At 45.6% G+C, this 18,504-nt stretch overlaps 1 protein-coding gene across 2 annotated transcripts in view; it reads right to left on the minus strand.

The window, feature by feature from the left end:
• Positions 1-667: 667 nt before the first annotated feature.
• Positions 668-18,504, minus strand: part of LOC309344969 (DEP domain-containing mTOR-interacting protein-like) — a 36,966-nt gene continuing 19,129 nt past the window's right edge. Inside the window, exons 3-9 of one of the 2 annotated variants that reach the window (XM_081867931.1) lie at positions 14,501-14,624; positions 8,858-9,036; positions 6,580-6,765; positions 6,251-6,391; positions 5,011-5,081; positions 2,116-2,220; positions 668-982 (exon numbers count right to left, since the gene is read on the minus strand). In XM_081867931.1, the coding sequence (XP_081724057.1) occupies positions 857-982; positions 2,116-2,220; positions 5,011-5,081; positions 6,251-6,391; positions 6,580-6,765; positions 8,858-9,036; positions 14,501-14,624 (932 nt within the window). In that variant the 3' untranslated portion in view covers positions 668-856. The remainder of the gene's footprint in view (positions 983-2,115; positions 2,221-5,010; positions 5,082-6,250; positions 6,392-6,579; positions 6,766-8,857; positions 9,037-14,500; positions 14,625-18,504) is intronic. The other variant, XM_081867932.1, reaches the window with a different exon arrangement.

The raw sequence follows: 18,504 nt of genomic DNA on the forward strand, positions 1-18,504 counted from the left end.
GTGTTGGTGCTGACCTTTGAAGCCCTAAACGGCCTCGGTCCTATATACCTGAAGGAGCGTCTCCACCCCCCATCGTTCAGCCTGGACACTGAGGTCCAGCACTGAGGGCCTTTTGGTGGTTCCCTCACTGCGAGAAGTAAGGTTGCAGGGAACCAGGCAGAGGGCCTTCTCGGTAGTGGCGCCTGCCCTGTGGAACGCCCTTCTGTCATATGTAAAGTAAATAAACAACTATCTGACTTTTAGAAGACATCTGAAGGCAGCCCTGTTTAGGGAAGTTTTTAATGTTTGATTGCTGTTTAAAATTATTATTAATATTCTGTTGGGAGCTGCCCAGAGTGGTTGGTGAAACCCAGCCAGATGGGTAGGGTATAAATAATAAATTATTATTATTATTATTATTATTATTATTATTATTATTATTATTATCTGTTCTAGTGAGCAAGTTGCTCTTTTCTCTAAGGTAGGCAGAGGCACTATGAGAAAGAGGATGGTGCTGAGCTTTGGCAACATTCTTATGGTGTTAAGAAGCTGTTTGGATGAGCTTTTGGGTATTACTCTTTTAAAAAAGAATCCCGACTCTCCTTTTCTCCATGTGAAAAGACTCCTTGGGTTTTCAAGACCCAGCTTTTCAAAAAAAGAACACCCCCCCCCCCCCCCGCCACCACCTTGGCATCTTCAGGATATGTTCCACCTCCTTATTAGTAAGTAGGCCTAAGAGGAAACGCTGAGCCCCTTCTGGGTTTAGAGGATTCACTTAGATCAATCGTCTCATCCACAGCATGTGAAATCTGGTTGGTGGTCTCAGGCAAGGAGTTGTGGGTTTGCGGAAAAGGAAATCAATGTGTGGCCTTTTCACTCATTCAGTGGCTTCCATAATCTCCAGCACAAGAGTTCGAGGTCCAGTCATGATGAGGCTGCTAATGGTCTGATAGTCCAGATGTAAGACATACATCCCGTTCACAGAATAGACAAACTGGCAGACCTAAAAGGAGGGGAAAGAAGAAGTTACACCACATTTTTCTTAAAAGTGAATTTTTAAGGGATCTCAATCAGGTGGAGTACCTGTGGGGGTGTCCAGAGCTGTGAAAAGCCAGGTGGGTGGGTAATAATAATAATAATTGAAGAAGAAGAATTATAATCATCATCATTTCACAAAAAGCAGGGAGATTTCTCAGGGAGATTTCATACTTCTCCGGAGAAGCCACCAAATTCTGTCAGAAGTGAAATTCAATGAAAATCCAGAAAGTCTTGCGCAAGCAAAATCTTATACACATACCTAATCTGATAGAAGCAGTCTTTCAAGAAACTCTTTAGCTCCAAAAAAACCCCCACAAACCACCAAAGTCTGCATTTGTATAAGCCACTCCTTTCTCCAAATAAAATAAAATAACAAATAAAGCCTCTAAGAAGCAGAGCCACCAGCTTCCCTCATTCCAAAGGAGCTGATCCTTAAGGAGGAGCTCAAAAGCCATTTATTTTTGGTTGAGTGCTCTCAGCTGGCACCCATCGCCTTTCGTGCTCGAGTAGACAGAGAGGATTTGCTTGTCGAATTCACTCAGCTCCTTTTCCCGCGATCAGCTGACAACTCATCCATCAGCTTCCAGGTGCTGCAACGAGGCTCCTTCCACCCAGCTTTGCACAACAGCCAAAGCATCTCAGATATAGGCAAGCTTTCAGTCTCCATTCTGACTAGTGCTGGTCCAAAAGTTCTCAGAAGGGCTTTCAGCCAAATGAATGGCATTCAGGTCCTGCTGAGGGACTTCCTATAGAGTCATAGAATTGTAGAGTTGGAAGGGACCCTGAGAATCATCTCATCCAAGCCCCTGCAATGCAGGAAAATGCAGCTGTCCCGTATAATAATAATAATAATAATAATAATAATAATAATAATAATAATAATAATTTATTATTTATACCCCGCCCATCTGGCTGGGCCTCCCCAGCCACTCTGGGCGGCTTCCAAAAGAATATTAAAATACTATGATACATCAAACATTAAAAGCATCCCTAAACATGGGGATCAAACTTGCAACCTTGGTGTTACAGCACCATACTCTAAAACTGAGCTACCCAGGCTGATGTATAGGGATCTGGTTGACTAGATAAGACTGGTACCTTCATGCCAGCAGCTGCAGCTGGTCCTCCTGGATCCACAGCCTGGATGTGGCATGGCTGACCTCCACGGACCACAAACCCCCAGCCAACTGCGTCGCCCACAATCTGCAAAAAAAGAGGGACGGCATTTGCAATTCTTCTTCTTTTTTTTTTTTTTTTTACACCCCCAGTGTTGCAAAAATGCTCAGCCTTGGGCAAAAGCAAAGGTGACAGTCTTCTTCCTTTTGCTTTTACAAAGCTAAAACTCCACCATTCGGCAGTTTGGTGGGAAAGTGTCAGCAGGGGACACCAAGTCAGCAAGCCCCCATCTCACACCTCCTGAGGTGTGAGACTTCTGGTTTCTGAATAAATATGATCAAAATATGTGGAAGAGTCCTGCTACCCCTTACAGAGCTGTAACACAGGACCCGTGAGGGAAAACACAAATGAATGCAGCAGGTCCAGAGCTATGCACCGAGTTGGTTAAGTTGAAATTAAAGTTGTATGTATAATGGATTCAAACAAGTGAATAAAAGGTGAAGGGACCCCTGAGCATTACGTCCAGTCATGGCTGACTCTGGGGTTGCAGCGCTCATCTCGCTTTATTGGCCGAGGGAGCCGGCGTACAGCTGGTCATGTGGCCAGCATGACTAAGCCGCCTCTGGCGAACCAGAGTAGCGCACGGAAATGCCATTTACCTTCCCGTCGAAGCGGTACCTATTTATCTACTCACACTTTGATGTGCTTTTGAACTGCAAGGTTGGCAGGAGCAGGGACTGAGCAACGGGAGCTCACCCTGTCACGGGGATTCGAACTGCAGACCTTCTGATCGGCAAGTCCTAGGCTCTGTGGTTTAACCCACAGCACCACCGGCGTCCCAAAGCAAGTGAATAGAAATGGTCAATTGCATTAAAAATAAAAAGATGGGCACAACTGCCTGGTTCTTGCTCTTGAGTGAACACAGAGACTAAGCTAGTCATTTTAGAGTGATGTGGCAGAAGTCAACCTCCCATTAAACTGGTTTGTGAATTCCTCCGACTTTGCACACATGTGTCCAAGGACAGACGCTCAAATTAGAAGCGTATTGGAGGGGAGGGGGGAGAAAAAGGCCATCTCTCAAAGGGCTTCGCCTGATTGAAACAAGCGAATGAAAAAACAACAACAAACAGGTGGTACAGGAAGGAAAGGAAACTAACCATGAAAATGACAAAAAGATGTACCCACAAGACTCGGGGAGTTGAAGGACAGGGCAAGTTCAGAAGGGAAGAAATGGCACGCCAGGAAGAGAAGAGAATGTCTTTCCTAGCCAGTTTGAAAATAAAAAAAAATCAAACACCACATTCTGATGGCTCAGTGACAGAGCGCACGTTTTGCCTGCAAAAGGTCCAAACTCTGGCATCTAAAGATGAGGGAGCAGAGGTGATGGGAAAGACTCTGGAGATCTGCTACCAAGCAGATTACACAAACATGGGCCCAACGTCTATGGCAGCTTCACATGACCTTTCCACTCTGCATCTCGCCCCCTTTGCAGAGTGACGCAAGGAAACTCTGATGCTGCTTAATCCAATGAATGCAGCTGCAAGGAGTCAAAACAGTAGTTTCTTTTTGCAGCGGCAGATGCACCCTCCCCACATCATATCCCCAAAACCGCACATTCTCTTCCTACATCAGACTCCTTGCTTTCAAAAGAGCTATCAGCTTCTATACTTCTTAGCACCTTCTTCTGACCCGCAGGAAAATACGGCGAAACCCAACCCAGAAATGCACTTTAAGTAGGGCTACCATACATCTGGAATTTCTCGGACGTGGCCGGGATTCATCTGTCGAAAATGGCATCCGGGCGAAATTTTGGAAAAGTGGCTAAAATGTCCAGGGAAACCCGGGCATATAGCAGCCCAAATGAGAAGTGTTGTGTGTGGGGGGTGGGGTGGGTATTTTTCTAAACAATTGGTAAAAATCTTCATTTTCGTTTGGAGATTTTGCAACAACTTTGCCCCCAAAAGCTCAAGCACAGATTTTCACTTTTTGAAATATGCCAACCTTAACAAAAATGTGCAAACAATAAAACAATGGAAGTTATAAGAACAACTTGGCCACGATAAGGAAATTTTGCCCATGGTATGACTATTTTCCACCTACCCATTTCGACTCTCTGGCACCCTAACTGCATAACTTAGCAATTCCAAAATATAGAAGCGCTTTTACTCTTGCAAGATTGAATGTATTGCCCTCGGTTGTGCTTGAGGGACGATTCCAAAACAGATTCCACACGAAAAATGCTTATGTCCCTGTGGAGATGGCAGTACCAAATCAGTGGCGCATGCCCTTTTGGCTTGCACTCTTTATAAAGACTTGAGGAATGAGGTTATCACCCCTCTTTTATTGTCCATTCTGGGTCGCCCAGCCACTGCCAGTATCCTTTCTCTTGGCAGATGAGCAGGTGACAGCAAAGGCTGCAGGGTTTTTAGCTGGGGCAATTAGAGTAAGATCCACTCTATGACTATTGATTCAAAACCCTAAAATGTATTTTATATAATTGACTTTTTATTTTTATTTTTTGTATCTCATATTGTTGTTTTATTGCTATGATCGACAGCTGGTACAAATAAAGATTCATTCATTCATTCATTCATTCATTCATGGAAGTTATAATTAAAGCCCAGAGGCAAATTAGATGTGTAACCTTTCTACACACACAAACACACACACTCCAGTTACTCCAGAGCAGCCCCATTGGTTCCAACTCAAACACACCAGTATTGCTGTGTTGCATCTCTTAAGGGTGCTTTGCCTTGGGACTTGGACTATTTTGTGGGAGGGATGCTAACATATCGAGCAACTTTAGGCTTGCCCAGTTAAAGGAGGATTTAGCAATAATCCCAATGTAACATTCTGATGACCGGTTAACAAGCTTACCGTCAGCGTTTTCTTGATGTACGGTGCCCCAGGGGTCAGAAGCTCCTCATTGGTGACAGGCCTCTTTAATACTTGCATGGAGGGGAGGAAAAGGAAAATGACAGGTCTTACCTAAAGGTCAATTGTTCGAAAAAAGAGTAACATAGCAAAGTGAACGGGGAAGTGAACCAGGAATGTTAACCAGATACGACAGAGCTTATTTTTCTTCTTCTTCTCAGGTGGTTCTCAGTGGGAAAAACCCCACACACAGGAATGCGCAACTGAGTCCAGGTCCAAAATAATTTGTGGAAGTACAAACAGATCTCAGCAAGGACCAACATCAGCCTCTCCAATGTTTTGCTTTGAAAAAATCAAATGCAATGCAAAATGCTTCGTGCGGACGGCTCTTTGGAAGCGGAACGAAGGGGATTTGCTGCAGCTGTGCTGCTTGCAGGCTTGTTTCTGTTCGTTTGCTGCTCAGTGTGGTGGGCTTGGCGTGATAGAGAGGACTCTCTTGTCACGTGGAGGAGCAGATAAGGAAGAAAACCAAAATGGAAAAGGGGATAGAAGAAGAAAGATTTGGATTTGATATCCCGCTTTGTCACTACCCTAAGGCGTCTCAAAGCGGCCAACAATCTCCTTTCCCTTCCTGCCCCACAACAAACACTCTGTCAGGTGAGTGAGGCTGAGAGACTTCAGAGAAGTGTGACTAGTCCAAGGTCACCCAGCAGCTGCAGGTGGAGGAGCGGGGAAGCGAACCCGGTTCACCAGATTACGAGTCCACCGCTCTTAACCACTACACCACACTGGCTCTGTGGGTGTGTGGGTGCTTGCTAGTGTTGCCATACGCCTGGGAAAACCTGGACACGTCCTCTTTTAGGGGGGCAACATGCCCATCCAGGCAGATTCTTACATTTTAAAGTAAATGACTGGTTTGGGGGGGTCAATTGTTGTTGTTGTTGTTGTTGTTGTTGTTGTTGTTGTTGTTGTTGTTGTTGTTGTGTTTCCCCCCGCAGCTTTCCCCAGCTCAGGCTGTCCTCTTTTTTGTTCTTCAAGACATGGCAAACCTAGTTAGCACATTTAAGAGGCCCAATCCAAAGAAGCTTTGTTTGGAATTAAACCGTCAAATTCTTAGGATTATAAGCAATATTCTAGGCTCTGTGGCATGATGATGACCAGAGTGGCTGGGGCAACCCAGTCAGATGGACGGCATATAAACATTATTATTATTATTATTATTAGCATTATTAGCATTGCTCACCAGATTTGGGGTTGCATTCCACAGCTGGCAGGAACCCCAAACTCGGGGAGAGATTGAAATAGGGGTTGGATCCCCCAGCCAGTGAGGTGACGCTGCTCCTTCGAACCGCTGAGACTGTTTTGATTTCTTTATTGGGCTGAACTGAAAGAGACAAAGGGAAGTTGGTCTGAGGCTGGTGGAGCAGTACCCCGCTGGTGCTAATAGACCAGCCTCTGCTGCTACAAACCATACCCCCATACCCTCCCAGACCCAGCAGCAGGCTGCCCTAGGCCCGACAACAGCACCCAGAGTGCTCCCCACAATTGCCGCCATCACCCACAGTTACCCACCAGACAAGAAGCTGCAGCTGTTCTGCTCAGGGTTGAGCTTGCGGAGGCAGAAGGGGCTGTCAGGACTGTCCGAAAGGGCCCTGGAGGAGTTCTCGCTGAGCAGCTCCGCGAGACGTCTCCTCCGGCGGAAATTGATGCGGAACTGATAGAGGAGGTTGCCGTCATAGAAGTGGTGCCGGCCGGCCACTGAGGAAAGAATGGGTGTGTGGGGAGGGAGCAGATTGAGGGCTGTGGTTCTTCCCATCCCACCCCCAAGAACGTGGGCAGAGATAGGATTCAGCAGTCTTCCGTCAGCAACCTGGGAGTTGGTGACAATTGTTCTCAGTGCTCTCTCTCTCACACACACAGAGACTGCAATAGCTCCTGGTCCATCTCTGGGGACAATCTGAAGTACTTGTGTTTACATTCAGGGTTCGGGATATCCAGATGGAATGTCTGCCTCCACATAAACATGCCCAGAAGGTTTATGTTCACAGCATCTCTGTCAGGTGCCTCAACCATCTGAGGTGAGGTGTGTATGTGTATGAGAGAGATGGGCTTCTAGGTGGTGGCACCTTCGTAATAGAATTTTCTCCCCACAATGGTTTGCTTGGTGCTTACTTTGTCATCTTTTTGGTATCAAGAGTACCCCTAATTTCCCCAGACCATGTTTGATGCTGCTTTAATTTGCTCTTAGTTCCCAGTTGTCGAAGCAATGATTCTTCAACACCAACTTCGTTGGACTGGTTGTTCGGATGCTTGATTATCATCTTCCAAAGCAACTACTCTATTCCAAATTCAGTGGTACCTCGCAAGACGAATGCCTCGGAAGACGAAAAACTCACAAAACGAAAGGGTTTTTCGTTTTTTGAGTTGCTTCGCAAGACGGATTTCCCTATGGGCTTGCTTCGCAAGACAAAAACGTCTTGCAAGTTTGTTTCCTTTGTCTTGCGAGTTTGTTTCCTTTTTCTTATAACCATGCATTCACTTCGAGGAGCAACTCATAGCACGCGGTGTGGTAGCCTTTTTTTGAAGTTTTTGAAGACTTTGGTGCTTTTTGAAGCTTTCCCAAAGTCTGTGCTTCGCAAGACGAAAAAATCGCAAGACAAAAAAACTCGTGGAACGAATTAATTTCGTCTTGCGAGGCACCACTGTTTAAAAATGGAAAGTGTAATGCTGGTGGTCAACAAAAGAGGTTTAAAGACTCTCTCAGGGCAAATCTAAAAAAAATGTAGCATAAACACCGACAATTGGGAAACAATGGCCTGTGAGCGCTCCAACTGGAGGACAGCCTTTACTAAAGGTGTCATAGGTTTTGAAGATGCTCAAACTCAGGACGAAAGGGAGGAACACGCTAAGAGGAAGGCACCCTTGGCAAATCCACTGTGATCAACTCCCACTCACTGTGGAAGGACGTGTGGATCCAGAATTGGCCTCCACAGTCACTTATGGACTCACTTTTAAAAATGTGTCCATGGAAGACAATCTTACTCGGCTACGAGAGATCGCCAAAGAAGAAGTTCCTAATCGCGCATTTTAAAAATCAATTCTAACTTTGTGCTTTTATGTGCCTGCAAATCTCCCTTAGAAAAACATGTTTTGAAAAAGAAGGCTGGAACTTAACAGAGAATGGAAAATAACACTGCTTTTCTTAGCTACACTCTTTTGCGCTCTGCCCCTTCTCTAGTCTTTGGTTCCTGTTGGCCATGCTGTCTTCCAGTTTCTAGCCAAGAGCCAGGATAGTCCCCCTTCCCCCTCCCAACTCCTCCTCATCTGACAGCTGCTGCTTTTCCAGTCTTTCCGCCCAACTTCTTATTCCTTCCTTCCATCTCTCGTAGCCTCCAGTATGCCACTGATATCTCCAATGTATAGGGGAAGAACCTCAATTTGGCTGCAACATCCTGCTTTGTATTCCTGATTCCAATATTCCTCTTGTTCTAAGAGGAGGGTGGAGATCTTCCCCTGGGTGTATTCCACCATGTGTGTTGCTTTGGCCAATTTAGAGGGTGCCAGCTTCTAGGCCAGCCTTTCTCAACCTGTGGGTCCCCAGATGTTGTTGGACTACAACTCCCATCACCCCTAGCTAGCAAGGCCAGAGCTCAGGGATGATGGGAGTTGTAGTCCAACAATATCTGGGGACCCACACGTTGGGAACAACTGTTCTAGGTGATATGCTCTAGCCATTACACCGCACTGCTCTTTGGCGCTTCTGGCTATCCTAGGCATGTCCTTTGCCCCTAACCTGCCCAGCAGGTGACAACCCGATGCCCTCCCTTTTCTGCTATCTCCTTCTTCATACCGTGCTGGATAATCCCATGTTCAAGGAGGACTTGGCAAAGCTCAGCGGCTTCTTTCCGGTTTGCTGCCTCTCCTTCCTGGACCAACCAGTCGATCATTTCACAGGCCAGAAAAGTCCTTTGGTACTTCACGGAGTTCTCCTCTCTGACTTTCAGGATCGAGTCCTCTACGCTGATCAGCCTAGGATCAAGGAAGCACATGGCAAAGGAACAAGGTGAGCAGATCAGCATATGCAGCTATTGCCATTTTAACGCTTGCTAATATTGTGTATTTTAATGAGGGTGAAAGAGGAGAGTGCAAAATAAGGTCTGAAGCTCAACATCAAGAAAACGAAGATCATGGCCACGGGTCCCATCACCTCCTGGCAAATAGAAGGGGAAGAAATGGAGGCAGTGAGAGATTTTACTTTCTCCATGATCACTGCAGATGGCGACAGCAGTCACGAAATTAAAAGACGCCTGCTTCTTGGGAGAAAAGCAATGACAAACCTAGACAGCATCTTAAAAAGCAGAGACATCACCTTGCCAACAAAGGTTCATATAGTTAAAGCTATGGTTTTCCCAGTAGTGATGTATGGAAGTGAGAGCTGGACCATAAATAAGGCTGATTGCCAAAGAATCGATGCTTTTGAATTATGGTGCTGGAGGAGACTCTTGAGACTGCAAGAAGATCAAACCTCTCCATTCTTAAGGAAATCAGCCCTGAGTGCTCACTGGAAGGACAGATCCTGAAGCTGAGACTCCAATACTTTGGCCACCTCATGAGAAGAGAAGACTCCCTGGAAAAGACCCTGATGTTGGGAAAGATGGAGGGCAAGGAGAAGGGGACGACAGAGGACAAGATGGTTAGACAGTGTTCTCAAAGCTACCAACATGAGTTTGATCAAACTGCGGGAGGCAGTGGAAGACAGGAGTGCCTGGTGTGCTCTGGTCCATGGGGTCACGAAGAGTCGGACACGACTAAATGACTAAACAACAACAATATTGCGTAGGGTTGTTAAACATCCAAGCCATTCATTTCTCAAAGAAAAATGTGCTGGGAGTCAGGTTTATCTAGAAGCAGAAGCAGAGTCCAGAGGCACAGGTGCTTGTCACAGTTACCCAGCAATGGATGAAGGGAAGCCACTTTGCACATTCTCAGAGGCAAGGCTGCTCAGCATTATGTCAAACTAGATGGTTTTAGGAGGGACGTGGGTAGAGCTGTGGTGTAAACCACTGAGCCTAGGGCTTGCCAATCGGAAGGTCAGCGGTTCAAATCCCCGCAATGGGGCGAGTTCCCGTTGCTCAGTCCCAGCTCCTGCCAACCTAACAGTTTGAAAGCACATCAAAGTGCAAGTAGATAAATAGGAACCGCTCCGGCGGGAAGGTAAACTGCGTTTCTGTGCGCTGCTCTGGTTTCGTCAGAAGCAGCTTAGTCATGCTGGCCACATGACCTGGAAAAACTGTGGACAAACGCTTCTCCCTTGGCCTGTAAAGCGAGATGAGCACCACAAGCCCAGAGTCGTTCACGACTGGACTTAACTGCCAGGGGTCCTTTACCTTTACCTTTTAGATGGTTTTAAAAGAGGATTATACCAGTGGGTAGCTCAATTGGTTACAGCATGGTGCTGATAACACCAAGGTTGCAGGTTCAATCCCTGTATTGGGCAGCTGCATGTCCCTGCCTTGTAGGGGTTGGGCTAGATGACCCCCAGGGTCCCTTCCAACTGTACAATTCTATGATGCTAAGTTCTTAGAAGAAACAGCGGCTGATGGCTCCTAGTCAAGGTGGCTATGTTCTGCCTCCATAGCTGGAGGGAGCAATGCTCCTGAATACAGTTGTTGGAAGACATAGGAGGCAAGAGGGCTCTTATGCTTGAATTCTGCTTGTGGGTTTCCTACAGCTTAAAAAAAAAAAGGTAAAGGACCCCTGGATGGTTAAGTCCAGTCAAAGGCGACTATGGGGTTTCAGCGCTCATCTTGCTTTCAAGCCAAGGGAGCCGGTGTTTGTCTACAGACAGCTTTCCAGGTCACGTGGCCAGCAGGACTAAACAACTTCTGCCGCAACGGGACACCATGACGGAAACCTTCCCACCTCAATGGTACCTATTGATCTACTTGCACTTTGATGTGCTTTCGAACTGCTAGGTTGGCAGAAGCTGGGACCGAGCAACCGGAGCTCATTCCGTCGTGGGGATTCAAACCGCCGACCTTCTGATCGGCAAGCCCAAGAGGCTCAGTGGTTTAGACCACAGCACCATCCACGTCTTAGGTTTCCTACAAGCATTTGCTTGGCCATTGTGAGAATTGGATGATGGAACAGATGGGCCGTTGGCTCCAATGGGCTCTTCTTATGTTCTTACATTATGTCTGTAAGAGTGCAGCCGACATAACATAAGAAGGCATTCAAAACATAATATAAGAAGACATTTGAAACAGATCTCCTGGCTGTCTCCTCTTCTGTCTCATTCTGATCACAGGAATCAGCCATAAGCACTCTCCTGTCAGGCATTATCCATACGTCAAAAAGATTAAAGGTGAAATTCAATCTCGACTCGTACGATTTATGAAATCAAGGTGTTGACAAACACTCTCCATCTCTGTAGAGGGAGGTGGCAGAAATTCTGACGGGCCTGTAATCACTGATTTCCGACAAGCGCTCGAAAACTCAGTCTCCAGCGCCCCAGTTTGAGCCTTTTTTAGCTGCAATAAACCTACTTTTTGTGTGCAGAAGAACTTAAATACCACCATAACCACAAGAGGGCGTGCTGGGCCTATGGAATATAACTAACAGCCGATTATATTCTCCCAAATTGCAGCGAAACAAAGCTTCTGCTCAGCTCTAGACTGTGGCTGTTTTATGGGAAGCATCCAAGCACAGACTGGGAATTTAGGCCCGTGCAATTAAAGTGGATTAAAGCACCCTGCCACCTTGTCACAACAAATCCATTTTTCCTTTTAAAATATGCGCTCTGTGAGGTTATGAATGTGACGGGGAATTGCTCTGAACGGTATGGGATGGAGGAATAATGAATGGAATGATGTATTTGCACAAGCAAATCAGGAGAAATGCTCATTGCAGTATAATCTCCCTGTAGGCAACTCAGAGGGAATGCAAAATAAAAACAGACATAGGGAGCATTCAGATGTGGGGGTTATTGCATTTGTTGTTGTTGTTTAGTCGTTTAGTCATGTCCGACTCTTCGTGACCCCATGGACCAGAGCATGCCAGGCACTTTTGTCCTCCACTGCCTCCCGCAGCTTGGTCAAACTCATGCTGGTAGCTTCGAGAACACTGTCCAACCATCTTGTCCTCTGTTGTCCCCTTCTCCTTGTGCCCTCCATCTTTCCCAACACCAGGGTCTTTTCTAGGGAGTCTTCTCTTCTCATGAGGTGGCCAAAGTATTGGAGCCTCAGCTTCAGGATCCATTCTTCCAGTGAGCACTCAGGGCTGATTTCCTTAAGAATGGAGAGGTTTGATCTTCTTGCAGTCCATGGGACTCTCAAGAGTCTCCTCCAGCACCATAATTCCAAAGCATCAATTCTTTGGCGATCAGCCTTCTTTATGGTCCAGCTCTCACTTCCATACATCACTACTGGGAAAACCATAGCTTTAACTATACGGACCTTTGTTGGCAAGGAGGTTATTGCATAAGTTTTCCTTATTATAAGGCTAGCCACTATTATCTCAGATTCTCACATTCCTTTTACACTGCATTAAGGAACACTGCCATGCTGTGCTCATTTTTGAGTGGCGGAAGAGAACTGCATGCCGAAAGCACCCGAAATGCTGCCATGAGAAACTGGAGAGCAAAATTTCTGTGACTTTCTGGGCTAAGGAGTTTGCAAACAGCTTTTCTTCCGGAAGCAAATGACATGGAAAAGTGTGCTAAGCTTCTTCTGGGTTCCACTAGTTTTCCAGAAGTTGCTCTTATGTTGCATGAATGATCACGCAAAAGTTGGAAATTATCAGGCAAGGAAACATTGTGAAAATAAAGTGCTGCCAGAAGGCAGCCAGAGTCTAACCTTTGCTTTGTGCAAGCGAATCAGAATGAATGCCCAATAAGCAGACAGGAAGTTGGGGGTCTTTATTCAAAGAAACAAGGTACCGGTAGCTCAGGAGGTTAGGCCTAGAAAACACAGCAACTCTTCTTGGTAGAACTTGCCCCTACGAAGATTCACAGATACCTAAGTCTCCTTCTCCCCTGGGTCCTTCCCAAGCAATCTGAGACGCTGTCATTGAGCAGCACTTTTCATACCTCTTCTGGTTCTGAGAGACCAGGGGTGTGGGGACGTTGTTACAGTGCAGAAAGCAGTCTATAGATATTCTAATTAATTGATTAAAATATTGTTATAGACTGGGGGACACTCGCCCCACAAAAAAACCCCTAGAAATGAATAAACACTAGGATTTTTATTAACTGGGATATGGATTAAAGTACAAGCTGCAGAGATGTGCCAGGCAGGAAATTCCTGGGCTGGCTTATGCAAATCAGCCTGTCTGGCATAGTGAAGAGCAAACCTATTAATGTGGGAAAAGGTGTTGATGGGCTATTGAGGGGGGGGGAATATTTGGGCCTGGGGATTGAGATGTTACCAACGTGATGGGGTGTATGGTTGAGGGGAGAGGGAAAGCTTTATTATTATTATTATTATTATTATTATTATTATTATTATTATATCCATCTTTAGGGGAGGCTGGCTGCAGGGCTGGCTATAGAAATGCCTTGGACTCCAGGGTTGCACTGCTATGGAGTATAATGATAATGATAATGATAATGATAATGATAATGATAAATTATTTCTACCCCACCCATCTCTGGGCGGCTTCCAACAAAAGCTTAAAAATACAAGATCCTCTTGAAAGGACTATACTCAGTAAGATCTGAGCTCCCTCCATGTAGACTGAAGGTGTAAAGTAAAGGTAAAGGGACCCCTGACCATTAGGTCCAGTTGTGGCCGACTCTGTGGTTGTGGCGCTCATCTCGCTTTATTGGCCGAGGGAGCCGGCGTACAGCTTCTGGGTCATGTGGCCAGCATGACTAAGCAGCATCTGGCTTAAATAAACCATATTTCTTAAAGCCATAACAGTCTCTGCCGCAATTTCAGTTCTGCAAAGGAGCACAGACCCTGTGTGAGAGCCTGAGATCCCACGGTGCCACCACTCGCAGAGAGAGGTGCAGGTACCTGCCTCATAGCTGTCAACTTTTCTCTTTTTTGGGGAGGAATCCTATTCAGAATAAGGCAATTTCCCTTAAAAAAGGGGAAACGTTGACAGCTATGACCTGACTTTTGTAACAATATGAAAACTCCAAACAAGTGGCAGGCAGAGAATCAGTGGGGGCACCCTTGAGAGCATGAACAGCAAAGAAAGATAACAGACTGTGCAGTGGTACCTTGGGTTAAGTACTTAATTCGTTCCGGAGGTCCGTACTTAACTTGAAACCGTTCTTAACCTGAAGCACCACTTTAGCTAATGGGGCCTCCTGCTGCCGCTGTGCCGCTGAAGCACAATTTCTGTTCTCATCTTGAAGCAAAGTTCTTAACCTGAAGCACTATTTCTGGGTTAGCAGAGTCTGTAACCTGAAGCGTATGTAACCCGAGGTACCACTGTACTGCCAAAAAGCCTTATGTCCCGTGACCCTGGACAAAGGGACTCCACGTACGTCTCATAGAGGCTCTGTCCCCTTAGGAACACCTTCACGTCTTTGTTGAGAGGAAAGGTCCCGTCGTCCTTGCGGAAGCGATACAGCAGCTTGGCGTCCTTGTAGTCGAAATGCTCATCGCACACTGAAAGGAGTTCAAGGCAAAGATCAGCAACCTCTGACATGTAATTTATGTTTTCTGTCCAAGCCTATGAAGGCTAGCATAACACAGATGGGGGAAAAAACCTCAAGGTTACTATGAAACATTTCTGCCCTTCGCTTCTTTGCAAAATCAGGTTTGCCACCAACTATCTGTAGCCAGTTTGGCGCTGTGGGTAAAACCTCAGCGCCTAGGACTTGCCGATCGCATGGTCGGCGGTTCAAATCCCCGCGGCGGGGTGCGCTCCCGTCGTTCGGTCCCAGTGCCTGCCAACCTAGCAGTTCGAAAGCACCTCCGGGTGCAAGTAGATAAATAGGGACCGCTTACCAGCGGGAAGGCAAACGGCATTCCGTGTGCTGCGCTGGCTCGCCAGATGCAGCTTGTCACGCTGGCCACGTGACCCAGAAGTGTCTCCGGACAGCGCTGGCTCCCGGCCTATAGAGTGAGATGAGCGCACAACCCTAGAGTCTGGCAAGACTGGCCCGTACGGGCAGGGGTACCTTTACCCTTTACCTTTTTATCTGTAGCCAAATATCGCCACTTCCCGTGTTGAAAGGCCAGATCATATTGAATATTGCAAAAGCCGACTCCTAGAGGAAGGGAGCCCCACAGAACTGGACCCAATAAAGAGAGATGCCCAGTGTCCTATCAGCCAAGGTGGTCAAGGCATGGGTCCTCTGGGGAAACCACATTTTACAGGTATGGACCAACTGCAGTGTGTCCAGAGGATACTGCCCAGAATAGTGAGGGGTTTCAGAAATCAAGTCCTAGAATCATAGAATTGTGGAGTTGGAATGTACCCCAAACTTCATCTAGTCCAGCCCCCTGCAATGCAGGAATATCAGCTAAAGCAGCCATGATAGATGGCCGCCCAACCTCTGCTGAAAAACCTCCAATGTAGGAGAGTCCCAGTGAAGTCCATTCCATTGTCAAACCGCTCTGTCGGAAAACTCTTCCTGATGTTGAGCCGGAATCTCCTTTCTTGTAACTTGAATCTATTAGTTTGAGTCCGATCCTCCAGAGCAGGAGAAAAGATGCTTGCTCCTTCTTCCACGTGACAGCCCTTGAGATATTGGAAGATGAAATGTTTCAAAAAGAATAACCGTGTGAAGTGAAAGGGTAAGAAAGAGGGATTTATATCTAGATGCTAGGATAGAGATGATAAGGAAAACAGGAAGACACAATGAGAGATAAAGGAGGTTCTGTGGGATTGGTGGTAGTCAATGTTTGTTTTTCTTTTTAGTATTTACATTATTAACTTGTAAGATATGGATTTTTGTGTGTGTGTGTTTGAATGTTGGTTTTTGTGTTTTGTGTATTGTTATTTTTCAATATTTTTCGTGTTGTTGTTGTGTGGAAAATACTTGTTATGTACTGAAGTTCTCACCCTGGGCCAGCAGGCGGATACTGTAGATAGTTTTCACTCAGGTCCACATATGCAAATCAGGGATTGAAAGTGACGTTCAGCGATTGGATAGTTACAGAAAGTGGTTACTGTTGCGTTGTAGTGGAGCTCTATATAAGCAGGCTGGCTGAACCCCATTTAGTTCAGTTCTGAAGAGCTGTTTGAAGAATCGCTGTGTCGTCTGATATGTTCACCCACAACTTAACAATACTAATAAAATTTATAATAAATTGGGGGGGGGGAGGAAATAAATAAAGGTTTGCTAACTTTAAAAGAAAAAAGAAATGTTTCAAAAAGCTGAGGAAGCTTACCCAGGAGAAGAAGAGATGGCTAAGAGGAGACCTGGCAAGCACTATCACAGAGAAGATGTAGCAGAGTTGCTCTTCATTGCTCCAGAAGGCAGGACTGGAACCACTGCATGCAAACTGCTGGAAAGGAGATTTTTTGGTGGAATGACAGGATAAAGTTTTGAATGGCAAGAGCTGCTTGATGTTGGAACAGACAGCCGTGGGAGGTAATGAGCTCTCCATCGCTGGAGGTCTTTAAGCCGAGGCAGGGCCCAATTGTACAGTCTCACAGGAGCCATAAATTTGTGCCCTAAAATAGTTAAGGTTCCATGCAATTTAGATAATGTTTGGTTCTATTTCTTCATAAAAGTATTTTCACACCACGGTATAAAATATCAAACACTATGGACCACAATGCAAATGCCGTATTTTTCGCTCTATAAGATGCACCAGACCACAAGACGCACCTAGTTTTTGGAGGAGGAAAACAAGAAAAAAAATATTCTGAATTTCAGAAGCCAGAACAGCAAGAGGGATTGCTGTGCAGTGAAAGCAGCAATCCCTCTTGCTGTTCTGGCTTCTGGGATAGCTGCACAGCCTGCATTCGCTCCATAAGACGCACACACATTTCCCCTTACTTTTTAGGAGGGAAAAGTGAGTCTTATAGAGCAAAAAATACGGTAATTATGAAAGTGATCGTTTTACTGAATGCACCTATCACAAAACTTTAGTGTACACAGAATTGTGTGCTGTTACACCTGTAATCAAATTGAGTATTTAGATTAATTCTCTTGCAAGGAGTGGGAATAGATGATGCCTTATGAGGAACGGCTAAGGGAGCTGGGCATGTTTAGCCTGGAGAAGAGGAGGTTAAGGGGTGATATGATAGCCATGTTCAAATATATAAAAGGATGTCACATAGAGGAGGGAGAAAGGTTGTTTTCTGCTGCTCCAGAGAAGCGGACACGGAGCAATGGTTCCAAACTACAAGAAAGAAGATTCCACCTAAACATTCCACCTAAACAGTAAGAGCTGTTTGACAGTGGAATTTGCTGCCAAGGAGTGTGGTGGAGTCTCCTTCTTTGGAGGTCTTTAAGCAGAGGCTTGACAACCATATGTCAGGAGTGCTCTGATGGTGTTTCCTGCTTGGCAGGGGGTTGGACTCGATGGCCCTTGTGGTCTCTTCCAACTCTATGATTCTATGATTCTATGATTCTATGTGTGGTCCACATTTCTACTGGGAAACAATGATTAAGATCAAGCACATTCCATTAAGGTGATTACTGCCCCTTACTTACAGGCAGGCTCAAAAGAAAATGACTCTGCCTGGCCAATCAAAATGACACAACTCAAGAAAAGCCCTTGTGAGCTAAGCAAAGGATAGTCAAACACAGCAAAAAACGACAGCCTACCATTGCACATTTTGCAGGGGATTATCATGGTGTGATGACGTCACCGATAAGCAGGCCAAAAGGTTCTGTTTCCTGACAACGTTCTTTTATTTAATTAAAAGTCTTGGGATTCTTTTGAAACTGCCCGCAGGCTGTGAAAAATTAATAGCAGCTTGCAGGGAGGGGATTCAGATTTGAATGTTAATAATTAACCCAGAACTAATTGCAACTGCATTATAGCACCACAGCAAAGTTTAATTTAATTCAAGGTATGAAAGTCTTTCCCCCAGGCAGCAGATGGCAATGAGCAGAATGTTTGCCTTGCTATGTAATAATTCAGGCAGAGTCAAAATGTTACTCCTTTGGTTGATAGATTCTCCCATATCAAAGCTCTTATCTTACTATTGACCCAAATGAGGGCACAACATCTTCAAACTAGCGTCAATTAGAGAACCCTCGGATTTCTGTGATTTTCCATTCTGATTATGAAACCCACACATTTCCCTGTTGCTGACTGGGTTCCCAAATAGACAGTGGCCAGATGTGCAATTAAGCCAATTGCGCAGACCATGTTTATTTAGATTCAGACCTGCATTATAATGCTCACAGCAATTTCGATGCTTTTGAATTGGAAATGTGATGGGCAATGAATCCTGTTCTATAAATAAATAGGCAAGTGATACGCAGCTACGATTTGGATCTGCATTGCAGAAAACATTGTATCTGCCTCTCTATTCAGTTCTTGAATTTTGGGGTGCAGGAGTTAAGCACCAACCCACACG

The sequence above is a fragment of the Podarcis erhardii genome (assembly GCF_964252035.2).
Source record: "Podarcis erhardii genome assembly, chromosome: 6".
NCBI lineage: Eukaryota > Metazoa > Chordata > Lepidosauria > Squamata > Lacertidae > Podarcis > Podarcis erhardii.